The 23,147-nt window shown below is 43.3% G+C and overlaps 1 protein-coding gene across 2 annotated transcripts in view; it reads right to left on the bottom strand.

The window, feature by feature from the left end:
* Positions 1–22,219, bottom strand: part of Fbn1 (fibrillin 1) — a 199,026-nt gene extending 176,807 nt beyond the window's left edge. Inside the window, exon 1 of one of the 2 annotated variants that reach the window (XR_013108786.1) lies at positions 21,887–22,219. Coding sequence is in view for 1 of the 2 variants with exons in the window: in XM_034495906.2 (XP_034351797.1) it covers positions 21,887–22,050 (164 nt within the window). In the remaining variant the exon portion in view is untranslated. The remainder of the gene's footprint in view (positions 1–21,886) is intronic. The other variant, XM_034495906.2, reaches the window with a different exon arrangement.
* Between the last annotated feature and the right edge of the window lie 928 nt (positions 22,220–23,147).

A 23,147-nucleotide genomic window follows, 5' to 3' on the forward strand; every position in this document is an offset into this window, starting at 1 on the left:
CAGCAGCATCCAGATGGGAGACATGCCTCAGCAGTTGCTCACTTGCTGCTCTCCTAGAGGACCTGGGCTCAGTTCCCAGCACCAACCCGGCTCATCACCATCTGTAGTTGCATTCCCGGAGGGGTCAGATACCCTCCTCTGGCTTCCACAAGAATCAGGCATGCACATGGTACAACATGCATATACACAGGCAACCCACTCATACAATTAAAGCTTTAGCGGGGAAAATTAATTTAACTCCATGGATCTTGTCATTTTATCCCTCATGTGACAAAGTTTCATCCCAAACTTTAGATTGTAGAACATCCTGGGCAAGCAAAAGCTTGGAAAGAAATGTATAGAAAAACAGAATACAGGGATATGGGGAGGAGGATGCTCAACTCTTCTACATTTTATCAGTTTTAAATGACAAGCCAGCCAAAGTCAATAGCTTCAATCCTTCCCCATCAATGGCACATTACAAGAGCTCTGCTGGACCCAGCCCAGCCCCTAACCAGATCCTGCCTCAAAAGACCAACGGTGAATGTGACAGAGCAGGACACTTGACATAGCCCTCCAGCTGTTACACACATGTGCACAGACACATATACCACAGATACACTCACACAAATTAAGTGCAATGAATAATTAAATAATAATGGCACAATCAGCACGAACTCAGAAACAAGTCAGAAAGAAAGGTTTGGAAATCGGTAAGTCAACTGATTCAAGAACTCCGGGGGCTACGAGTATTACATAGAGTTTAAAAACAACTGACAAATAAAAGTTATGCTCTTGCGGCTAGCCTGGTTTATTCATAAGTTCCAGATCAGCCAGGGCTACACAAGTGAGACCTTACCCACTACCAAATAAACACCAAACCACCCCACTAAAAGAAATGAAACAGAAGGAGATAAGGTATTCATCTCTCAATGAACTAAGCTCTCATATTTCCTAAGAAACTGATGGCTATTGAGTGGGGACATAGTGGCACAGGCGTAGCTGATGCTACTACAGACACACGTGTGAGAACTGAAAACAGACTGCGAGCTGGGCCAGCAGCGGAGAGATGGTTTGTTTCGTCACTTTACAACCCCGCTCATGCTTTCATACATAAATACTTGGCTCAATAAATACTTGATCCTCACCTTTAATCCAAGGCATCATTATTCTTAAAGTGTGAATATTTTCACTCAAAACAGAATGTCCTGCTTTATTAGAAGGAAACAAACAAGCCCTGCTTCTTTCTCCAAGCCTTTCCACCAGAACACCACACCATTTTTACCATGCATCCTCTAAGATCTGCAGAATGGAATGTGATTGGCTTAATTCACATTATGACTTTTATTTTATAATTTTATCTTTTGGGGCAGGAATGAGATTTAGAGATACGGTTTCTCTGTGTAGCCCTGGCTGTCCTGTATACTATCTGTAGACTAGGCTGGCCTCAAACTCAGAGATCCACCTGCCTCTGACCCCCAACTGCTGTATTTGAAGGTGTGCACCACCACCGCTCAGCCATTAATTTTATCTTTTATAATAAACAACATATGTTAAATTTTTCAGTTGTTTCAACCAACATCATTCAGTGATTGTTTTTCATCTGAGTCCTCTTTGTCTGGCTCCACAGAAGGCATTACAGATTTACATCTTCACTGTGATTAGTCTTGAGAACTGTGAGCTAACAGAAATTTCTTAAACCAGCCCAGTGGAATTTGTTCTACTTGCACACACCCCTCCCCTGAAAAAGGCTCTAATCTAGGAACAAATGAATGTCTTGTTTTAGTTGGAAGGCAGTAAAACATGTAAGAGTCTAAGGAGACACATGGGGTTGTTTTCATTATAGAGGATATTCCTCTAAGGTTTCAGTACAAACAGCATTTACAAAGAAGATAATTCTTTAATTAAGTTACTCGTGTGTAAATCAGAGTAGAGCACGCACATGACTTTCTTTTTGTTTTTATCATCCTCTCTGCTGACCCACTGCTCCTTAAATGTCATATAGCTAAGTGTTCTGTGCAGATAGAAGCAGCCCTTAGCAAATTAAGAAGAATTAAAATTCAGAGGAAACAGAATTTTCCACTAACCGCTAGGATTCCGTTCTTATGTTTTATTTTCATAGCGACTCTTGGAGGTGATTACTGCAGTCATTATCTTTTACTCTGAGGATATTAGGGCCTTAGGAAGGTTAAACCAACTGCCAAAGTCCCATAGCTTAGCAATACGTCATGGATGAATCTGAACTCAGGAAGTCTGCATTTCAGTCTATCCTCTTAACCAATAAACTAGGGCACAGATGTATTAAGAAAGGAAGATGGTATTTCACTCAATGGCACTTGTGGTGACATAGATAATCAAAATCACAACATGTGTACTGATAGACTAGAGGTAAGGGATAAATTAGATTTTGCCCGTATTCTAACAGTCCATGGAATAAGAGGGGAATGTGTGTATTCTACCTCTCCATTGTGATACTTTTATTTTTTATGGTTAGGTCTTCATCTGTAACTTCTTCTACCAAACTCTATCACCCTGGGGATGGTGAGCCTCAACAGGCTTGCTGTTGGAGCCAGTTCAGACACAGCACTTGGAGGCTGTGTGGGCTAACTAAAGCCTCTCTCAGTAGAGCAAACAGCTGGGCTCTACCACGTCTGACCGCATCACTGCAGAAATTGGCCTCTGTGCAAGATGTCTGCAGATGTCCACATTCCTTCAGCCAGAGCCCACTTCTGCAAGTTTGGCCTGTCCAACAGCAAGATAGCCTTTCTGCTTTTTCCCCTAAGTGCAAAGCCTTTTCCAAATAGGGTTGGTGTTATAAAAACAAAATCAGAGGGCTTTTATTTCATGTTAAGAGTTTCCCAGCCTTTTCAGCAATTAAATACTTACTTAGGGTTTGGGCAAATGAGGCTGACCCTGTGCCCCAAGTTACATGCCTTTTTTTTTTTTTCCTCTAAGAGAAAAGTTACAATTGAACCCACCGAGTATAAACAGAAGGGTCAGGAAATCTGAACTGTCGTGTAACAAAGAGTGCCCAAGGACTCATGTGACATGTGCTAAGGACCTATCATAATATCACACCATTTCAGAGCGAGAGCCTTTCCGAGATTGTGGAGTAGTAACGGTACCCACGTCACTACTATCTATAGTAGTTCTATAGTGGTTCTATCGATAGTCAACCACACAGCATGGCTGCATGTGTTCTTTGGCAATTTTTTACATATGAAGATGAAAAGAAAAAAGAAAACTCAATGTGCACTTCCTGGTGAAGCACACAATACATCCCAGCCTGCTTCTCACATCCCAACCTTTGTTATTTTAGCACCTTTATTCTGATCCTCTCAGCGGAAGGCAGAGGTCGAGTCCGAAGTGATGTGAATACCACATGTAAGTGTTCCAGCCCATCTGCCAGTCACAACAATGTGAGTAATGGAAGCCGCTTCTGTGACTGCCTCAGGCCTCAGCCAGACACTCCGGATCAGAGACGGACTTCTGGCTTGACTGAGCTGACACTACCCAGGAAACAGACAATCCTGATTCTCTACTTTGAAGGTACATGCCAACCCATCTCTCTAATTTACTTCGAGGACTTTTTCTTAACAAAATCACCAAAAACATTATTCTAAAACCACCTAAATGTAAGCAGAAAGAATATTTCATGCTTTGATTTTCAAAAATCTTTATTCCCCACTTGCTTCCCCTGGCACCAGTCAACTAATGACTTCAATATCTTTTCTTCCAAACTATAGGCTGGTATCTCTTTCTCCTTCCTTCCTTCTCTCCTTTCCATCTCTGCCTCTTGCCTTTCTCTCTTTGACCCCACCCATTTCCTCTCTCCTTAGTGGCCATTTTCAGGACTTTTAGAATGCAATGTTTTGTTGCCATCTTGAACTAGCACTAACTGGATTCCCGATTGCACAGCTCAGCTTGTGCATCCAGCAATCCAGTACCACATGAGCATCAGACACACGATCAATTAGCCACCTTGCGCCAAATCACAAAGCCACTCAACAGTGTGATGTGTCGGGTGTAGAACCAGCTTGGTGCTCTCTTCCACTAAAACCCATCCAGGCTAATCTTGACGAAAACCATAAAATAATTCTAATTAAGGGCAATTTATAAAATACCTGATCATCCTCAGCGCTACGCCAATCATTAAAAACAAGACAAAGTTGAGAAATTCTCTGGGGTTTAAAAGGACCACATGCAATATGGTCCTGACTAAATGTAATATGTAATGTGGTAGGTATCCTTCAGTGGGGGTGGGGACGTAAAAGGATGATTAGGCAAAAGGCAAGGAAAAGGGTTGAAAATGAACTAAGTTAGTTTCTGTGCATCAGTACTTGCTCACTGATTGTGATGACTGTGCCATGATAGGTGAAGAAGCTATTCACAAGGTACACACCCATACCCTCCTGGCCCATATAGTCATGGAAAATTGAAGACACAGAAGTGATTCCCCTAACCTGGGAGGCCACTTCAAACAACAGCTAGTTCCTGTTTTTTAGAGCCTCTCTCGAGTGATTGGACCATCCATAGGTATGTTTTTCTTGGGGGAAGAAAGGAAGAATTTAAGGCTCAAAAACAAAAAAATCCCTGAGGTTCATTATAACGGGAAACTATGCTGGGCTGTGAAAAGCAGCTATCCAGATGTTTAAAAAACATCTCTGGGTGCAGCAGGTCCTGATTCCTCTGAGGCACTAGGCACCTTCTGGCTCTGGTACTCTGAAATAAATATTCCTAAGAGCACTCGGACTCTGCTCAGATCCCTGTGCCACCTGAGCCTCACCAAAAGTCTGAGCAACAAATAATCAATTTGCTATCCTCTGGGGTAGGGACTTCACTTGAGTGGGGACTTGTCTCTGGATATATCAAAGGTGCTGGCATCAAATACATAGATGGAGGAGTTTTAAGCCCAAAGTATGAGCTAGTTGGCCCTTGAGGGGTAAGGAAAAGTTATCTTAAAAAACAGAAACACAGGCATGTCTCAAAGTTGTATTTCTTAAACCTCTGAGAAGAGTTGACCAGTAGCATCATGAAAGCCAGAGGAGCTACTTGACAGAGTCCTGTGACCCCTGGGCTTCACCCACTGCTCTTGAACTTTACCATAACAAATTCTTTTATGTCTGCTTTGATGACTGATGCCAAAGCCACACTATATTTCTCCAAAGGGTAGATGGAATTACGAAGTGATTGAAAACATCAGATAAACAAAGAGGGTAGGGGGAGCCTTGAAGGGATGGGCAGTCCAGGGTGGCATATGGGATCCTCTCTTCCTACCTCCTTGTTACCTCTCATACTAGAACTGAGGAATTGAGGGAAACAAGGATTCTCACACTTTGCAGAAAATCTCAAACTGAGACTTCTGCCTGGGAAGAGGATACTTTCTGAGTGTTCGTGTCACCCTAGGGAAGCAGAATATAGGAGGGCAAGGTGACTCCAAGCTTTAGTTCTGAACACTGGCAGTTCCTGACTGATGAACAGATAGGGCCCCGAAATTTTATTTCTACCTATTGGTATTCGAAGGTTGGAATAGGTTTTCCAGTGTAATTAGGTGGTGGTTGGGTTCCTAAATTAGAGAAACACTAACTAGGCTATTGTGAACTGACCTGGGAACCTAACCACAGCTTAAAATGTTTTTGTGGAAAACATTATGTAGCAAAGAACCTGAAGGAAATTTGTCCATGAAAATCCATGGGGTTACAGACTGTGAAAGACCAGGGAAAAAGGCACCATGTATGCAGCCATAGGGAAGCATCTGTCCATGCTGGTGTCTTCCTAATGTCACTGCTTTGGGGTCGCTGTAGTTTGTAAGTAAGCCCAATAGACTCATTGGTTCCCCAAGGTGAGCTGCAAAGGAATGAGACTTTGGTTTGTCCTTAAAACCTGAGGAGGAGGGAGAGGAGGAGGAGGAGGGGAGGAGGAAGAAGAAGAAAGGAAGGAGGTGGAAGGGGAGGAGGAGGAGGAAAGGAAGGAGGGGAACAGATCTTTACATAGCCCCCAGAGAGGGAATGTTAGCAATGTTATTTGTAAATACTAAGTTTCCTAAAAGTCAGAGGAATTTAAGGCTCACAGTTAGTATGAGTGTCACAACGATGAGGGGAGAGGTATTCTGGCAGTTGTGAGTCAAGGAATACCACAAAGTCACACAACACAACAAATCTCACACAAGAGATTTATTGGGTAAGACACAAGAGGGTAGCCACCTCTGCTCAAGAGAGAATCAGCAAGTAACTGACCAGGAGGCAGGCTTTCTAAAACGTTTCTGGAGGGAGAGGGTGCAGAGCTTTCCACTGTGGTCTGGGATTGGTGAGATTCTGTGGCCTGACCTTGGAACAAGCTCAGGGATTGGTGGGATTAAGTGGCCTGATCTTGGGCTTTTTTTTCTATAGGGCAAAGTTTGGCCACCTGAATCTTGGGGGACTGGAAATGTTCATTAAGGCCATTAGAGTAGTCTGGGGAGGGGCAAGCCTGTCCATTTGCACCTCGAGGGGTTTACAGTTAGTGCAATTATTTCATGAAGCTAGCACTTGATACTGCTATGGTCAAAAACTTGACAGTTCTTTTTTTACCCTCCCGATTAAAACTAAAGTCGTAATCATTTACATGTACATATGAAAAGGCAATGAAAGTAGTGTACATTTTAAGGGAATTGATTAAATTAGCAATTTATTCAGTTTCTATCATGTCATCCTACAAAATAAAAACAATAATTAGCAAATTTTGGAGACCATTATAACTTACAGAATGATTTTACCCCAAAACCCCATCAGGAAAACACATTGCCCTGCTCATTTGCAGAAGATTGTGGAAAACCAGATTAAGGACATAACTTTCTTTAAAAAGCTACACTATGGAGACCTGTCTGAAGTCACCAAGTAAAAGGCAAAACATTCCCAGGTTAACGCTGAAGAGTTCTGGAGCAGAGCTTAGAAAGATGTTTCTGTAATAGCCCAAATAAGGTGTGTCCTCCTTTTTACTAATTTGTATAGTTTGGTGTCCTGCTTTTGTTGTTGTTGTTGTTGTTGTTGTTGTTGTTGTTGTTGTTGTTGTTGTTTTGTTTCTTTGTTTCTGGGTCTACAAAGCAAAACCACTTCTTTTTAGACTGATTATACAAAGTATGTTGTGGGTGTATGTGAAGGAAATAGAGCCATATTTTTGTTACAAACACAGTTCCTGCAGCATGAGTACTGGAGCTAGCTCCCATGATAAAAGTGTTAGCATTTCTCAAATAAGAGTTTGAGAAATTTGCAACAAACATCTGGTTGGGTAGGAAGCAATACAATGATTCGAAACCTGTTCTCAGCTGGTTCCAAAATGCACACTGGACATTCACTTGAGTGCTGAGTTTGGCTTATATTTAGAAAAGTAGCTACAGGTGCACCGTCCAGTGACAAAGCAGCTACCTAACCTTGCTTAGGAGACAATGGGCCACATGAAGTTGGGGTGATCCATTTCATGAGAAATCAGAGTCCCTACCCTTTCCCAGCAACACAGTTCTCCTCTAAAATCCAACATGAAAGTAAGAACGATGCTCACCAGACAGAGAATCTAAGAACAAATACCTTGACCAGACCTGTGCAAGTCATTAAACATGTTGGCAATAATTCATTTTTTTACATGTATTCTCAATCTTTCCTAATGATGAATCCATTTGGTTTGAATAAAAACGGCCCCCATATTCCCTAGGGAGTGGCACTATTAAGAGGTGTGGCCTTGTTGAAGTAGGGGTGACCTTGTTGGAGGAAGTGTGTCACTGGGAGTGGGCTTTGAGGTCGCAGATGCTCAAGCCAGACCTAGTGTGGCATTCTCTCCCTGTTTCCTACAGCTCTAGAGGTAGAACTCTCAGCTTCGTCTCCAGGACCATGGCTGCCTGCTTCCCACCATGATGATAATGGACTAAACTTCTAAACTGTAAACCAAATCCAATTAAATGTTTTTTTTTTTTTTTCCAGAAGAGTCGCCATGGTCATGGTGTCTCCTCACAACAATAGAAACCCTAAGACAATAATTTGTTTTTCAAGGAAAAAAACACAAATGAGAAACTAATCTAGCCTACGCTCAAACATGCCCTGAGTCTGGATTTCAAGTGTTCAACCATGTCTACATTATTCACAAAAGGATAAAATTATTTGCATATTCTTGAAAGAGTCCTGAAAACAAAATTTTAAAGGAAATGCTGATTCTATCTTAAGTTCATTTTTCTCCTGGAAGTTAATAAAGCACAGAAAGTACTCATATTTACGTTTATATTTTTGATTTTTAAAATCAACTTTGATTGTCATTTGGTTACCAATAATAGCATTCTATCCGACCTCATTCTCACAGCTAGACATGCCAGGCACCGTACTAGGAACTGTACCATGTCATTAAATCTTCGGACAACACACAAAAAAAGGTGTGTGCTATATAGTCTTATTTACAAGGTAATAAATGAGACTTACAGAGGTCAAGCCACTTGTCTGAGGTTTCCTCCCAGTAGGTGGTGGAGCCAAAATCTGACCCAAGTATGTCTATCCCCACATTCCCATGCCTCCCTGAAAGCATGGCCACTGGCGATTAGCGTTCATTGAAAATGAGTCCTCTATCTTTTAAAACATAGTCCCACAAGCAATACCACTCTGCCCCATTACCCACAACCAGGCTCCAACAGGAAACAGTGTGAGGTAATTATAGCATAAACCCTAGCCACCAGCTCTGGGGTTTTATGACTGAACTGCCAAATCACTTCTAGCCAGCTCTGTAGGAAATGTTCAGACACTTTCTCGGATTCCAGCTAAAACGTCAACTGTGTGGCCCTGGGGAGTTGAGAGCTCACAGGGTGGTAATGGGATATAAAATTTGCAAACTTGAGGTCAGTGGCCTAAATTCTCCAGTGTGAAACAGCAGCAGTCCGTGGGAAATTAAAAACTACTTGTGGACTTGAAGGGTGTGTGTCAGGGCTCCCCTTGCCTGGCACTTGTCCATATCATCCCTGACTTTCTCCATCAGCAAAGAGAAAGATAACTAAATGGTAGGTCTGCCCAGAATCGTTGAGAAGAAAAGAGTACTACCAACGGCTTGAGAGGTGCATTCATTCTGAGTGCTAAGGATTCAGTTCAACTCAAACACAGCTAATACTCAATAAACAGTTGTCATTAAAATTAAGTAGATGGTCTCCAAACTTATGGGGAGGGGCTGTAGAAGACAATGCAAGAATTCAAAAAAACAATGTTTTCATCTTGCCATGTTTAATCTCATAGATGCTAATTGTGTAAATCAGTAACTAGGTAATTGAGTATGCATATTAGAGAGCAAAGGATTATGCTTAACTGCCATCCAGAATTGTCATAGCCCATCCCACAACTCCTGATCCTGCACCTGTCTACTAGAAGTATGAAGAGGGCTGGAGAAGCGGGGGTAAATCACTCTTTAAACTCCCTAAGACAAGTCCTGCTTTCCTTTATCTAACCCCCCAATACCTTTATTAAATTGGGCTCCTTTAGAAAAATCTTCATTCCTCCCAAGACTACCTAATGGAGCCTTCCATTGACAGTCAGGTAAAATTAAATATCTAAAATTATTGCATAGTACTCTCGGAAGGAAGGAAGGAAGGAAAGAAGGAAGGAAGGAAGGAAGGAAGGAAGGAAGGAAGGAAGACAGGAAGACATCACAGTTGGGCACAGTGACACACACTTATAATCTCAGCACTTGGAAAGCAGAGGCAAGGGGATGGCTGACAAGTTCTAAGCCAGGCTGGTCTATATAGCCATCTGGTCTATATTTCTAAGCTAACCTGGTCTACATAGCAAGTTCAAGGCCAGTCTGGTCTACATAGTGAGACCCTGTTTCCAGGAAGAAAGAGAAGGAAAAAGAGAGTAGGAGGAGAGAGGGGGAGGGAAAGAAAGAAAAAAGGAAAGTGGGGCCCTTAGTATGTCAGAGGTTTGCTCATGCCTAGCATATTGTGAGACTTGAAGACATCTGTCAACCCTCTAGGATCTGAACACAGAGACTGGATGTACTCCCCAACATGGTGCTTCCACTTAAACCAGATCTGCTCGTCCTCTGTGGCCTCTACAGCTATGAGATAAAGAAGAAAATATGTACCATTAGCACTTTTTAATGGTTCTTCTCTGGGTTTTGTTTAGCGTCTGAAAACTTCCAAAATGCATCTCTCTATAAACATAGATCACTAACACCACTAAGTAAGCCTTTAACTGTGTTCCCAAAGGGGCCGGTGACTCCGACCAACCAATCGCAGAGATCCCAGTTCATTTCTTAGCACCCTTGTTGTGTGCCTCACAGGACCCTTCTTCTGAACTTGATAAGCAGCTGCACTCATGTTTACACAGCCACATACGGATACAGATGATTAAAAATAAAATAAATCTTTTAAAGGCATTCACAAAGACAGAGTCCTATTGGGGTCCTACAAGTCAGCACTGAAAGGACAGCTAACTACGGACATTAGCTGGTACCCACAGGACTGCCTATTCAGTACCACATTTACAGGTGCATAATAAGCCCTGTGTTAACCTGGCTTCCACTGCATTCCTTTGGGTATTTGTATGGAATCTTTTCTGTCTTGGGTTGACTCTCCTTCAGAAACCCTGAAGAGGCTGAAGGCCACAGGTGTGAGGAAGGTGTCTACGGAAACTCCGCACCTGTTCTGTCCAGCCCCAGCCCGTAGCTGAATGGAACTTCACTCCAGAACGTTCTCCTCCAGCCTCCCTCAGCTTTTCCCCTCCATCCTGTAACAAAACCTTACTTGTATCGTTCTCTTGGGAGATTCCAAGTCTCCCATGTAAACAGGCTTCTGTATTACTTGTGATGTATTTATTTTTCCTAATTTTCAAACTCTAATTATTTGCCCCATTTTGTTTGTAGCTGAAGTTATAAAGTTACTTTCAAAAGAAGAGAAAGCTGAACCAATGAGCAGATGGTGATGTAAGAGAAGGAGAAGGCAGATCCAGGCTCAGTTGCACTGATGCAGTCCCAGTACCGGGGCTGGGTCTGTTACCACCTTTGTTGCCACTGTCTTTGGCCTCTGCCTAGAATTACGGGCTTGTCACCACACACTCAGCCTGGAAAAGCTACTGTAGGAGGGTCGTGAGTTCAAAGGCAGCCTAGATTGCATAGCGATAGTCTGTTAAAAGGGAAAGGGTGAACGAGGAGAAGTAGAGGAACAAAGGTGGTGATGAGGAAGAGGCAAAAGAAAAGAAAGTCGTCTCTGGGAATAGGCTCTTTATTAATATAAAGATTTTCATAAAATTTAACCACAGGCCAAGTGTATCCACAGGGCTGACATAAATCCTGTCTCCCAGCACCAGTGTCATAAATGGCAATACTATATTTGGAATGCGATGTGTATATTTGAATGTAAGTATGACGGATGGTCTAGGAATTCACAGTCCTTCAAAACACTGACCCACATCACTTGTCTAATGGGGCCGCTCTCCCACCCTGTCTGCTCTGTCTGGAATACATTTCTGGCTGGGAATGGTGGAGATGGGGAATTTTCCTTCCTCCCTTCTGCTCCGAGGGGCTTGAGTAAACACACTGAGTGATAACTTTAACTGAAAATACCACTTAGGTTGAGAAAGTTGCAAAGTCACAGGAAACTTAAAGCCAGACCTGCTGTAGCGTAGAGCTCGCACATCTGAGTCTGGCTGTGGTCCAGATCTGGTTTTCTTCAGTGGCACTGTGGTGACTCCCACTAGGACAAGCATGGTACAGTCTGGCTCCCTGACAGCATCAACTCCACTGGTACTACGAACCTATTGGTGGCGATTATTTGCAACCCCTGGTTCCTATATCAAAACATACACAAAACCAAAATTGGAAGGATGACCCAACAGATGGAGAAAAATGGGGCTAGGAAAGAAATTGAAGGTAGAATCCCACAGAAAAGGAAGGCCAACGATGCTGAATACTTAGGTTAATAAAACAGTGGGCTGGGCATAATAATGTGCACCTTTAATTCCAGCACTTGAGAGGCAGAGGTAAGAAGATCTCTGAATTTGAGGCCAGCCTGGTATATAGAGAAAGTTCTGGGACAGCAAGAAAACCTGTCTTCAAAAACAAACAAACAAACAAACAAACAAAAAATCATGAACAATACAATAAAGTTAATCCTTCCATTAAAAAAGAACAAGAAAGAAAAAAGAAGAAAAACAAAGAGGTTTCGCAATAGAGTTTTCCCTGAATTTCATAATTCTAAAGGAAAGCAATAAGGGTGTGTGTTTATAGTGTTTATATGTAAATAAACACACTCGGCCACTGACTGTAATCTCATTTCCGAAGACCATGTGTGCTTTCAATGGGGAGCTGCGCACGAGGGGAGTGTACTGCTTTTAAACAGTGGTCCAACAGAACTGTCTTGGCATGTTATTCATGGAGTATTCTCATTCCAGTGCCACACAGCAAGATACAATACACATCACAGCCTCCTCCTCAGTGGAAAACAGGGACAACCGGATTATATCTCTCAAAGGCCCATTGCTTCCCTCTGCACACTAGTCTCCAGCTGTGCTCACAAGAGTTCCTCCTGGCCCCGCAGAGACACATTGCTCCTCACACGCAAAGGCAGCATCTGTGATCCAAGCCCTTGAATCTGGGCAAAACCTGTGACTTCCATGGAATTCCTGGTCACATTATTTCAAGCTAAGTTTGAAGAGAATCTAGTGGCTTCCATGTGCTTGCTCCTGGGAGATCCAGAAAGTATGTAAAGTGTCTAGCTTCGTTTCTGGGGAGATCATGGGGAAAGGCCACCAATGGAAGACACTCCGATACCACAAGGGAATGAGCTGAGGAACTTAGCCAACACTTGGAGTACGTGAGCCCAGTCAAGCTTGGCCAGCCTGCAGCCATTTGAGTCAGCTTACATTCAGGAGCTGGGGTTCCAACATGCCACCAAGAAGCAGCCTTGTGCAAGGCCTCGCAGTGTATCGCGGGCTCCATTTTCCCATTGACAAAATATACTTAATAGTTCCATCCTGAAGGGTGGTCCCAGACCAAGACTACATGAGAGAGCTTTAAAACCCAAGAAACCCCCACCAGAGCCAAATATCTTTCTTGCTCTCTAGATAAATCACACCGAGGTAAACAGGGTGGAAGGGCTGCACATTCGAGGGAGCATCCTGCTATCACTCACCCTGACCAACACAGGGGTCTCTGTCTACATTCCTGACCCACAGAACTGTAAAACCAAGTTATTCAGAGCAATTTCCTAATAGCAAAACATGAGTGAGAGTCAGGGTCTTGTGGTAGTGGGAAACCCAGGATGATCTTGTGTGCTCTTCTTTTAAGAAGAGAAATGGGCTTTTATGTCTTCGTGTATGAGAAATTTCATTTATATGTAGTAGGAACTTTCTATGTTCTCTTCTTTCTCCTTTATCTCTTTCCACCAGCCATTCAATTATGCAGCCTGTATTATATCTGGAGCAATCTGAGCCTCTTCTTTATCACCAACTCCCCTGCTTTTGCTCCGTCTACTCTCAGTGAACCCCACATTGCTCCCAGGACTCCCAGCCTGCTTCTGTACCACTGCTTCTGTACCACAGGGCTATCCTGCTGCCGTCTTGGAGTCCTCCTCATCCTAACATTTCACAGCACTGAGGAGTGTGATGCTTCTGCTGATCCCTTTCCTGCCCTAAACAGCATCATCTCTTTGTACAGGTTCACTAGGCAACAAACCTCAGACCACACCGAGGAGCACCAGTAGACCACACTGAGGAGCACCAGTAGATCACACTGAGGAGCACCAGTAGATCAGTGCAGTGCAAACCCGGCCTGCTGTGCCCAGTGTCCCTCCATCCCAAATATTTCACATCCTCCTCACCTTATGTCTTCTTCCCTCATCTTTTCTCTTTATGTCAATTTTTCTGTTTCCTCCAACCTCTTATTTATATAATTAACCTTGCACAGTCAGTCAATCAAAATTGGTCCATACCTAACCATTCACAACCATCTACTAACCCCTACCCATGCCCAATTCCTAAGAATTCTCAGGGAAATAAAGCACATGAGGCATCTACCTCTCTACCACCTTTTTATTGCAGTCAGAGGCTGTGAAACTACCTCTGTAAAGGGCCAAACAGCAAATATTTCCATTTTGCAGAAATTCTATCTCCTCTGTCACAGCTACGACATGCAAGTGCTGCAAAGAGCAGGCAGCCCTGTGGTAACTCATGCACAAATGAGTCAACAAAACTTCATTCTCAAACACAGTCTGGTCCACAGTCTGTAGACACAGTGAACTTTTACTGTAATATCTCTTCTTATCCTTTCCAGTAATGCTTCTGTTGGCCTGTAACAGGATACACCTTCAACTAGTGTTGAGTTGTTCCCTCCCCAGGAGAACATCCTAGGGAAAGAAGGTATCAAGAGGATTGAAGAAAGGCATTTACCACCTATAAAATTTAATTTAGCCAAGAAGCAACAAAATATTAAGTTAAAAGTTCTATGAAGCCAGATTTCCTAACTCTAGTTGATTTCCCTGGGGTAATGACTGGAACTCTACATTCTTTGAGGATTTTTTCCAACCTGTTCAATGTGCAAAGACATTTAATCTCCCTAGTAAGGAGTTATGTATTGCGGAATTACTACTACTAAAGTATGATTGTCATAGACACATCAAAGCTTGCTATTTTGACAATAATTGCCTCCATTTAATATTAAAAATTTGTCTGTGAGTCTGCAGATAAGCAATACAAAAAAAGTGAAGCAAATAATTAAATAATTCATCTTTGCCAGCAGAAATGTAAACTGTACATCAGCCTCCCTGGAAAGAGACATGTGTTGCTTAATTCTACTTGAGAGACAGGTTTCTTACTTAGGATTGGAAAAGAAGAGATTCTGGATGATAAAATTAATACATAATACTCTCAGCTCAGAGGCTGGAGAGTATAGAAGAGTGTGTCTGAGGCTCTAATGGCTCAGAGGTTAAGAGCACTGATTGCTCTTTCAGAGGTCCTGAGTTCAATTCCCAGCAACCACATGGTGGCTCATAACCATCTGTAATGGGATCTGATGCCCTCTTCTGGCATGCCTGAAGACAGCTACAGTGTACTCATATACATAAAATAAATAAATCTTTAAAAATGCAAGCTCTAATATTAAAATATAATATACACACCATCCAAGATCCTTGATAGCTCTGACATTTTGTGATTCTTTCTGTTTTATTCTGTCTGGCTGAAGTGTCAGAAAACATTTTTTATTTAACTTAGTAATGAGATTAACTATACTTAAGATTTTTTGAACTATTACTAGAACATTAGAAATTTTAAGTGGAATTTCACCAGTATCTTAGTCTAGCATCTTATATCTTAGCCCATTGATTGAAGAAATCAAAACCATAATTAAAATTAATTTTTAAAAATTAAATAGTAGGGGCTGGAGAAATGGCTCAGTGGTTAAGAGCACTGACTGCTTTTCCAGAGGTCCTGAGTTCAATTCCCAGCGACCACATGGTGACTCAGAACCATCTGCAATGTGATCTGACGCTCTCTTCTAGTGTGTCTGAAGACAGCTACCATGTACTCACATAAAATAAATAAATCTTAAAAAAAAAAAAAAAAGAGTCGAGCAGTGGTGGCGCATGCCTTTAATCCCAGCACTTGGGAAGCAGAGACAGGCGGATTTCTGAGTTCGAGGCCAGCCTGGTCTACAGAGTGAGTTCCAGGACAGCCAAGACTACTCAGAGAAACCCTGTCTCAAAAAAAAAAAAAAAAAAATTGAATAGTAAAACTTTGGTTATGTTTGTCAGGATGAATGGATGGAGCAAACTGCCATCTCCTAGAAATGGATCTTGCATAGATTATATGAACATTATATGAGTACTTAGAACATATATAGAGCAGTTTCTGCACATAAATGCTGTCTAAGCATTGCTTCATACACTATCATTACACAGGGCCCTCCAGTCACTGTTTAGAGATACAATGATCTTAACTTATAATGCTGTGAAATGGGTACATGCTTAATAGAAACTACATTTCACATTTTGAGTTTTGATTACCACCCCCGTCCTGCCCCACCCCCACCTCCAGTTAACTCACTCAAACAGTTAAACAGTTCACTCTCTCAAAGTCTTTGGCAGAATTTATCAGTACTTAACTTCATCAAACCAAGTAGTACCATGCTGCAGCAGTTGTTCAGCCTAACAGCAGACTCTCTGGTTTTGGCTGCTCTTCTGTTAATGGTTTTTGGTCTTCTGTAAACTACGAAGCCCCTCCAAGCTGTGTGTTGTTACACATCTCTGGGATTCCACTGAACTAAGTAAACGCGGGTTTCAGTAAAGGCTTCCAGAACTAGTGCTTCTTTGAAACCCATTTCATGATATTAGTAGTTTCGTTAGTGCTGCTATGACTTACGACTGATGATATTATGATTTGACTCTTGCCTTTGACGACTTTACAAACTAACAGGAAAGACACCTAGGGTCTAGGGAGACACCTTCACGGCAAAATGTGGGCTTCAGTTCAATCCCTAACACCAACTCAAAAAGCCAGACAGGTAGTGCAAACTTGGAGCTGCAGCCCTGAGAGGCAGAGACAGACAGTTCCCGGGTGCTTGTTGGCCAGTCAGTACAGTCTAATCAGAGAACAACCCCAGAGAGAACCCCAGCTTCAATTAACAAGATGTGTAGCTCCTGAGAAATGATGCCCCCAGCTGACCTCGGACCTCCTTCTACAGTCCATATATGTGCCGGTTCACCCCTCCCCGTCACACACGTACACCTGAACACACAAGAATACATACATCCACATACATGACCACACAAGGAATAATTGCATTTTAATAATCATGAAACAATACATGTTCACAGACTTTCTGTGTCCTGTTTGATATACTTATTGATTTCAGCTTTCTCGAAGAATGTTATTAAAGTAAACCCATTTGCTGGGCAGTGTCCAGAATCAAACGAGTTGTTAAATAGTTTACTTGTCTTCCAAAAAAGCATTCACACTGAAAACCAAAGCCAAAGCTCCCAGAGTGGCTGAGTACGTGATTTGGTTTTGAATGTATATTTTAAATGTTTAGCATTTCGTTGGAGTAGTTATGGGTTATTAGTATAATGCTATGGTTTTTAACAAAGGAATCTTTCAATATTATTTAAAGTTCCAAACAAGCTTGAAGGTATGTCTAGACTTGCACTGCCTTCCACTCTCAAATCATGATGCTGTATGTTAATGTGTGTTTTTATTCATTTATATTACTCGTTTCTTTAAACTATGCCCTAAAGGTAGAGATGAAAAAGTCAGTATTTCATCTTTTTTACTTAAAAATTGGAATTACATAAACCTTCTGCTTAAGAAAATCTGTTTTTTAAATTGTGCCCCAATATATTAGCTTCCTCTTCTCATAAATGTGATGACAAAAGACACCATTTTTCAGGACTTTCCCTATATGTAATTAGGAGACTGTGTGACTTCATATGAGTCTTAATGCTGTCTTTATAAGTCAAATAGGCTTTTCAAAGCCTCTGTTATCCCCATGAAATTTCATTAAGAACTTACTTCTGTAGTTCAACTCTGGAATTTGCCATCACATCATCTATCCTGACTATGAACTGTTCCATATGTGTTTTTATGGCAATAAAAACTCTGGACAATGTAAACAAATAAACAAAGACCAAAAAGAATCATAAGAAAGGTGACAAACTTTGTAAAAACACATAGGAGTCTTGTGACTATCAACCTATCAGCCTGTCAGCCTGTGTCAACTTGTCAACCTGTCAGCCTGTGTCAACCTGCCAGCCTGTCAGCCTGTCAGCCTGTGTCAATCTGTCAGCCTGTGTCAACCTGTCAGCCTGTGTCAATCTGTCAGCCTGTGTCAACCTGTCAACCTGTCAGCCTCTGTCAGCCTGTGTCAACCTGTCAGCCTGTCAGCCTCTGTCAGCCTCTGTCAGCCTCTGTCAGCCTGTGTCAATCTGTCAGCCTGTCAGCTTGTGTCAGCCTGTCAGCTGTGTCAACCTGTAGCTGTGTCAACCTGTTGGCCTGTCATTCTGTCAGCCTGTGTCAACCTGTCAACCTGTCAACCTGTCAACCTGTCAACCTGTCAACCTATCAACCTGTCAGCTTGACAACCCATGAACCAGCAACAAGGACACAAGACCCATTCCCTATTACTGGAGACTTGGGGAAAGGAGTTTCAGATTAAGGAATGTCTCCCTTTGGCATGAAACTGTAATATTTCCTTATTTGGGCACTAAAGCAATAAGGCCATCATAAAGAAAGGGCACATAACTCCTCTCTCCAACTAGGACTGGCTTGTTGCTTTTTTTTGTTATTGTTGTCCTTGGTGGTGCTGGGTGTGTACTACTGAGCCATCTTCCACTTTTTTACCTAACCACAGTGCTAAAGTTTAGCTGAGAAAAATTTTTATAAAACTGAAATGCCCACAGTTACAACTGCATTATTTCTCATCAAGTCTTTTTACACATGGCCAAGCAAAAGAAAACTTTTCTTTTACTTGCATTTACTATTTGAAAATTATTTTTAAGCTTTGGACCAGTGAGATGGTTCAGTGGGTAAAGGTACCTATTGCCAAGTTTGACAACTTTAGTTCAATACCCAGAATCTAATGATGGAGTGAGATATTCAATATCTGCAAGTTGCCCTCTACACACACACACACACACACACACACACACAGACACACACACACACACACTGTGTTACTCAAACACATACAACAAATAAGTAGAATATAAAAATAAATAAACATTCAAGTTTTCACTGGAAAATTGTGGAAACCTGGTTTTTGCTGAGTGAATGAGGACCACCATATTTTTTAATTTAAAAAAAAAAGAAAGGAAGAAGAAAGAAATTTTCCCATAAAAGCAGAAATTGGCAATTTACTCTAAGAAAACACAGCAAAAGTTGAGGTGGGGATCGAGAATGCTTAAATGTCTACAGTGGAATAACTTCTGCTGCCCAGCAGAAAGAAAACAGGAAGAACACACCTGCCATGGGGAGCAGGAGAGAAGACAGTCTAGGGTGGCATGCCTAGTGGGGACAGGTTCTCCAGTCTGCAGAGCAAGAGACCTAATAGAAAGAGAACACAGGACTTGGCTGTGGGAGAGCAGACAGTCCATGTCAGACATCAGAGCGTGAATTATTAGCAAGGTGTCAAAAGTCACCACCTCTGCTTCACATAAGCCTTGGGGACTACAAACCACCTCCACTTCAGAAACCCAGCATGTCCATCCAAATAAGCAGGTGTCAGTGCAGTCCTGGGGTAGCTTTGAAGACAAATAGAAACCTTACAACTAGACAAACACCATGCATAGCTTGCTCTGCTGATGGTTTACGCAGCAGGCCATGGCTGAAAGACTGTTCATGTGAGAACGTATTGTCAGTGAGTAAAGAAAGGTTTCAAAATCAGCATCAGAATGGGTGTGTTTAGAACCTAGGAGAAAACTTTGATCCAGCAGTTCTGCTTGGATTACTTTGTGACCACATATAAGCTTATGCATATACATGTAAGTATACAGAAAGATGTTGTTAATGGCGAAATATTTACTATAATCTCAAGAACCATCATTTGAGACCTGTGCTACCATATCATGGGAATCTACAAACAAGAAAAACATAAGTTAACAGTTGGATACACTGAAGATATTGAAAAGTGAAGGCACACATTATATACAGTACATCCATGTAGTAAAACATATGTACATACATATGTTCATATATATATGTATATAGATATCCTGCATATATGTAATATATGTGCTGCATATGTGGATATGTATATATGTCTATAATTTTGCTAGAAAAATATATGTAATGTGTATAAAAAGTAGGAGAGAAGTACTTTTAATTGTATATCTTTTAAAGTCATTTTGACCACATCCATACATAGAAATAGAGGCAGAAAGCCTTATAAATAGCATAAGAGCTAGGAATATTCATAATGCTATTCTACTACTACTATGTGTTAAAAAAGATTTATAAAAACTGCAATGGGCTGGGGTCTGTCAGAGATCAGACACTAGGAGAAGTACAGAGAGATAACTCTACATTCATAAGCACATGTGAGCCCCTATGGTGTGGTAAAGGGTAGCTCTGTCACAGAGAAGGGCAATACTCGCTGCTTCTCAGGTTGTCTTCTCCCAAAGGGACACACAAGTTGGTGACAGAAACACATTAAGATCTGGCAAAACTCTGGCCTTAAGACTTGCCACCCAGAGTGAAAGATATCTCTCTCTCTCTCTCTCTCTCTCTCTCTCTCTCTCTCTCTTCCTCCCTCCCTTCCTAGTTCTCTCCCTCCCTCTCTCCTTCCCTCCCTCGCTCCATATATATATATATATATATATATATATATATATATATATACACATATATACATATATATGTATATATACATATATATGTATATATAATATATATTATATATAAACATATATACATACATACATATATATATGAACAATGCCATCACAATAGATATTATTGTGCAGCAGAAATGTACTTTTGAAAGAAAAATGCTGAACCAAACCAAGCCCTCTTGAGAACATATGAAAATCAGCTTTCCCACCCATGTACTGAGCTCTCATCAAGCCTTCTATACAGAGCAAACGCTGTGTGCTGCTTGGTCAAGGTCAGTATTTACTCCTGATGATGTTGTTGGAATTCTGGGTCTGTTTTCCACAAAGGTCAGAACAGAAGTGGCTTTAGCTATTTTCTGGGATCAAATAATCACAACATTTTATCACAGCCTAAGTGCTCAACACTCTTGCTCATCTGGTCCCTCATCCAGACAAGGACTCAAAAACTGATCCATACACCCTTCTCTTGCTTCTTGTACTGAAGCCATACAAACACATACATACATACGTACATACATACATACATACATACATACTACAAACATACATACATACATACATACATACACTACATCACTATGTATACACAAAACAGCCCACAAAAACAAATAAAAGAATAGCCAAAGAACACCTCATCATGTCATCCAGGACCGCATAATCAAGTTACAGGGTCAATGCACCCCTAGACTGACAAGACACTTCAGCATGTGCATTCCCTGGGATTAACAAGTAGGCTCTTCCAAAGGACAGAACAGTGGCCATTTATTTCCATCCTACCCCTTTTAATAGAGGCTCCAACTTAGTCTCAGAGATTGTCCTTTTTTAAACGTTTAAAAACTCTTAAAGAAATTATTTCCACTCTCCTTCAGCTCCGGAAACTGCCAAGCCTTAGACAGCCAACCTGACCAGTTGAGGTCATTCCTGCTGCAATATGAAGGCATGAGAAGCCCTCGTATTGCAAGGGTTTTCCAAGAAGATCCCACGAACACCCGCTTAGGGCCAACCACAGCGACTTTACTCCCGCAGTCACAAGCAGAGCTCATGCAGCCCAGATACTAGTGCTAAAAATCCTTTGCCCTGCAGACTTCCAGGGTAGATTTCTGAAAGGGAGAGTACATCCCCTGGTTTTCAAGAGCATGACTTAGAGGAGGACCATCTCCTGACCACACATCTCATCTTGGTCTTTGGAGTCTTCCTTTCCTCACTGCCTCCCTAAGAGCCGATGCCCACACGGGAAAGCTCTTCTCCCTGCACACTACCGGAATTGGTAAGCCGTAAAAGCAGTGGGCTTCTCCCTTTCTCTGGGTCTCAGCTCCTCCCCTTCTTCCTCAAGGAACCTTTCTCGCCTCCCCAAATCTGCCTCAACAATGGCCCAGGATTCCCTCCAGCCAGGACCTCTCCTCTGGGCCAGGAGCAAGGCGAGTTATCTGAACAAGAGTTGAAGACTGAGTAACCTTGGCACTTCCATGCTGTCCCCCAGGAGGTCTCACCCAGGGTCCTCTACAGGCCAGAACCGGCCCTGTCAGTTGCTGTGGATCAAGTCCCAAGAAAGGCAAGGGGAGGCACACCGAAGTAGCTGGGAGCTTCTCTTACCCTTTCAGCGCATCGTGTCCTCCGCCGCCTCTTCTCTTGGCCCGATTGGCTCTGGTCTCCTTCAGGCTCCCAGCCTCCAGATTGGCGTCCGCCCCATGGCTTGTGTAGGACTCCAGGAGCAGGGCGAACGCCAGCGCGACCTCCAGCAGCCCTCCTCGCCGCATGGTGCCGCCGGCCGCCACTCGCGCTGCCGCCGCCGCGCCTTCCAGCGGCCCGCGTCTCCGGGGTCCCGCTGTCTCGCTGTCCCGCTGTCCTGCTTCAGGGAGGTCCCGGCCTGGGTCCTACCGCTTTCTTCTCCCGGGACTGCTGCAACTTCGGGCAGCCCCTGCCTGTCCTGCAACACAGACAAGTCCCCAAGGCCAGGGGGAGACACTCAGGGCTCCGGGATGCTGAAAGCTCGCAGTCCCCGGTGCCGAGCCCAGCCTGCGCGTGGCGCAGTTATTCGGAGGAACGAGGACCGCTCGATCCCCCCTCGCTGCAGAGCCAGAGCCCGGCAACTGGCATCCACGGACCCTGTGGCCTCGCGGCGCCAAGTACCGCGTCCCCAGGGAGCCCAGGCGTCCCGCGAGCCGGCTGCCTACACTGTCTTAAAGGCACTGATTGCGCGCGGTGACGGCTGACGCCCCAGCTCTCCAAACAGGGTCCTCTCCGCCCACATACCGGGTCTCGGCCAACCCCGCCAGTCCCCTGCATCCGACGTGGAGCAGGGCACTGCAGTCCTGGGTCTTGCAGCTGTCAGGCAGAGAGGGCCAGCTACAGATGCTCAAGACATCCCCTCTCCCTGCCCGGCCTCCTGCCCTCGATGCCGCGCAAATGGCCCTCCAGCCCCCCGCCTGCCGCCCGACCCTGGCGGGACCCCGTGAGACCCACTGGACTAGCCGCTCGGATTCTCAGGCGGCGGTGGCTGCTCTGCTCCGCAGCTGTCCCAGCTGTGGCCGCCTGTGGCACCCACAGTCTCTGCCCCAACTCTGCGGGCCCCCTCCTTTCCCACCTCTTCAAGTATCGTCCGCGCAGCGGTTTCTCGCGAGAGAAATACTTTTTTAAAAAAAAAGAAAGAAAGAAAAAGAAAATGACACCCTCCCCACCTCCCCCCATCACCACCCCACCCCCGGCCCCATCTATCCTCCCTTTCCACTCCCCTCTGCCAGCCACCGCCCGGGACCCAGGCCTCCCTCATTCGCAGGATCAGTGCCTTGGGAGGAGGCGGAGGTGATCCAGTCCTGCCTGGCCTGGGATATTCCGTCCTGGGATTGGGAAGAGA

The sequence above is a fragment of the Arvicanthis niloticus genome, chromosome 2, assembly GCF_011762505.2.
Source record: "Arvicanthis niloticus isolate mArvNil1 chromosome 2, mArvNil1.pat.X, whole genome shotgun sequence".
NCBI lineage: Eukaryota > Metazoa > Chordata > Mammalia > Rodentia > Muridae > Arvicanthis > Arvicanthis niloticus.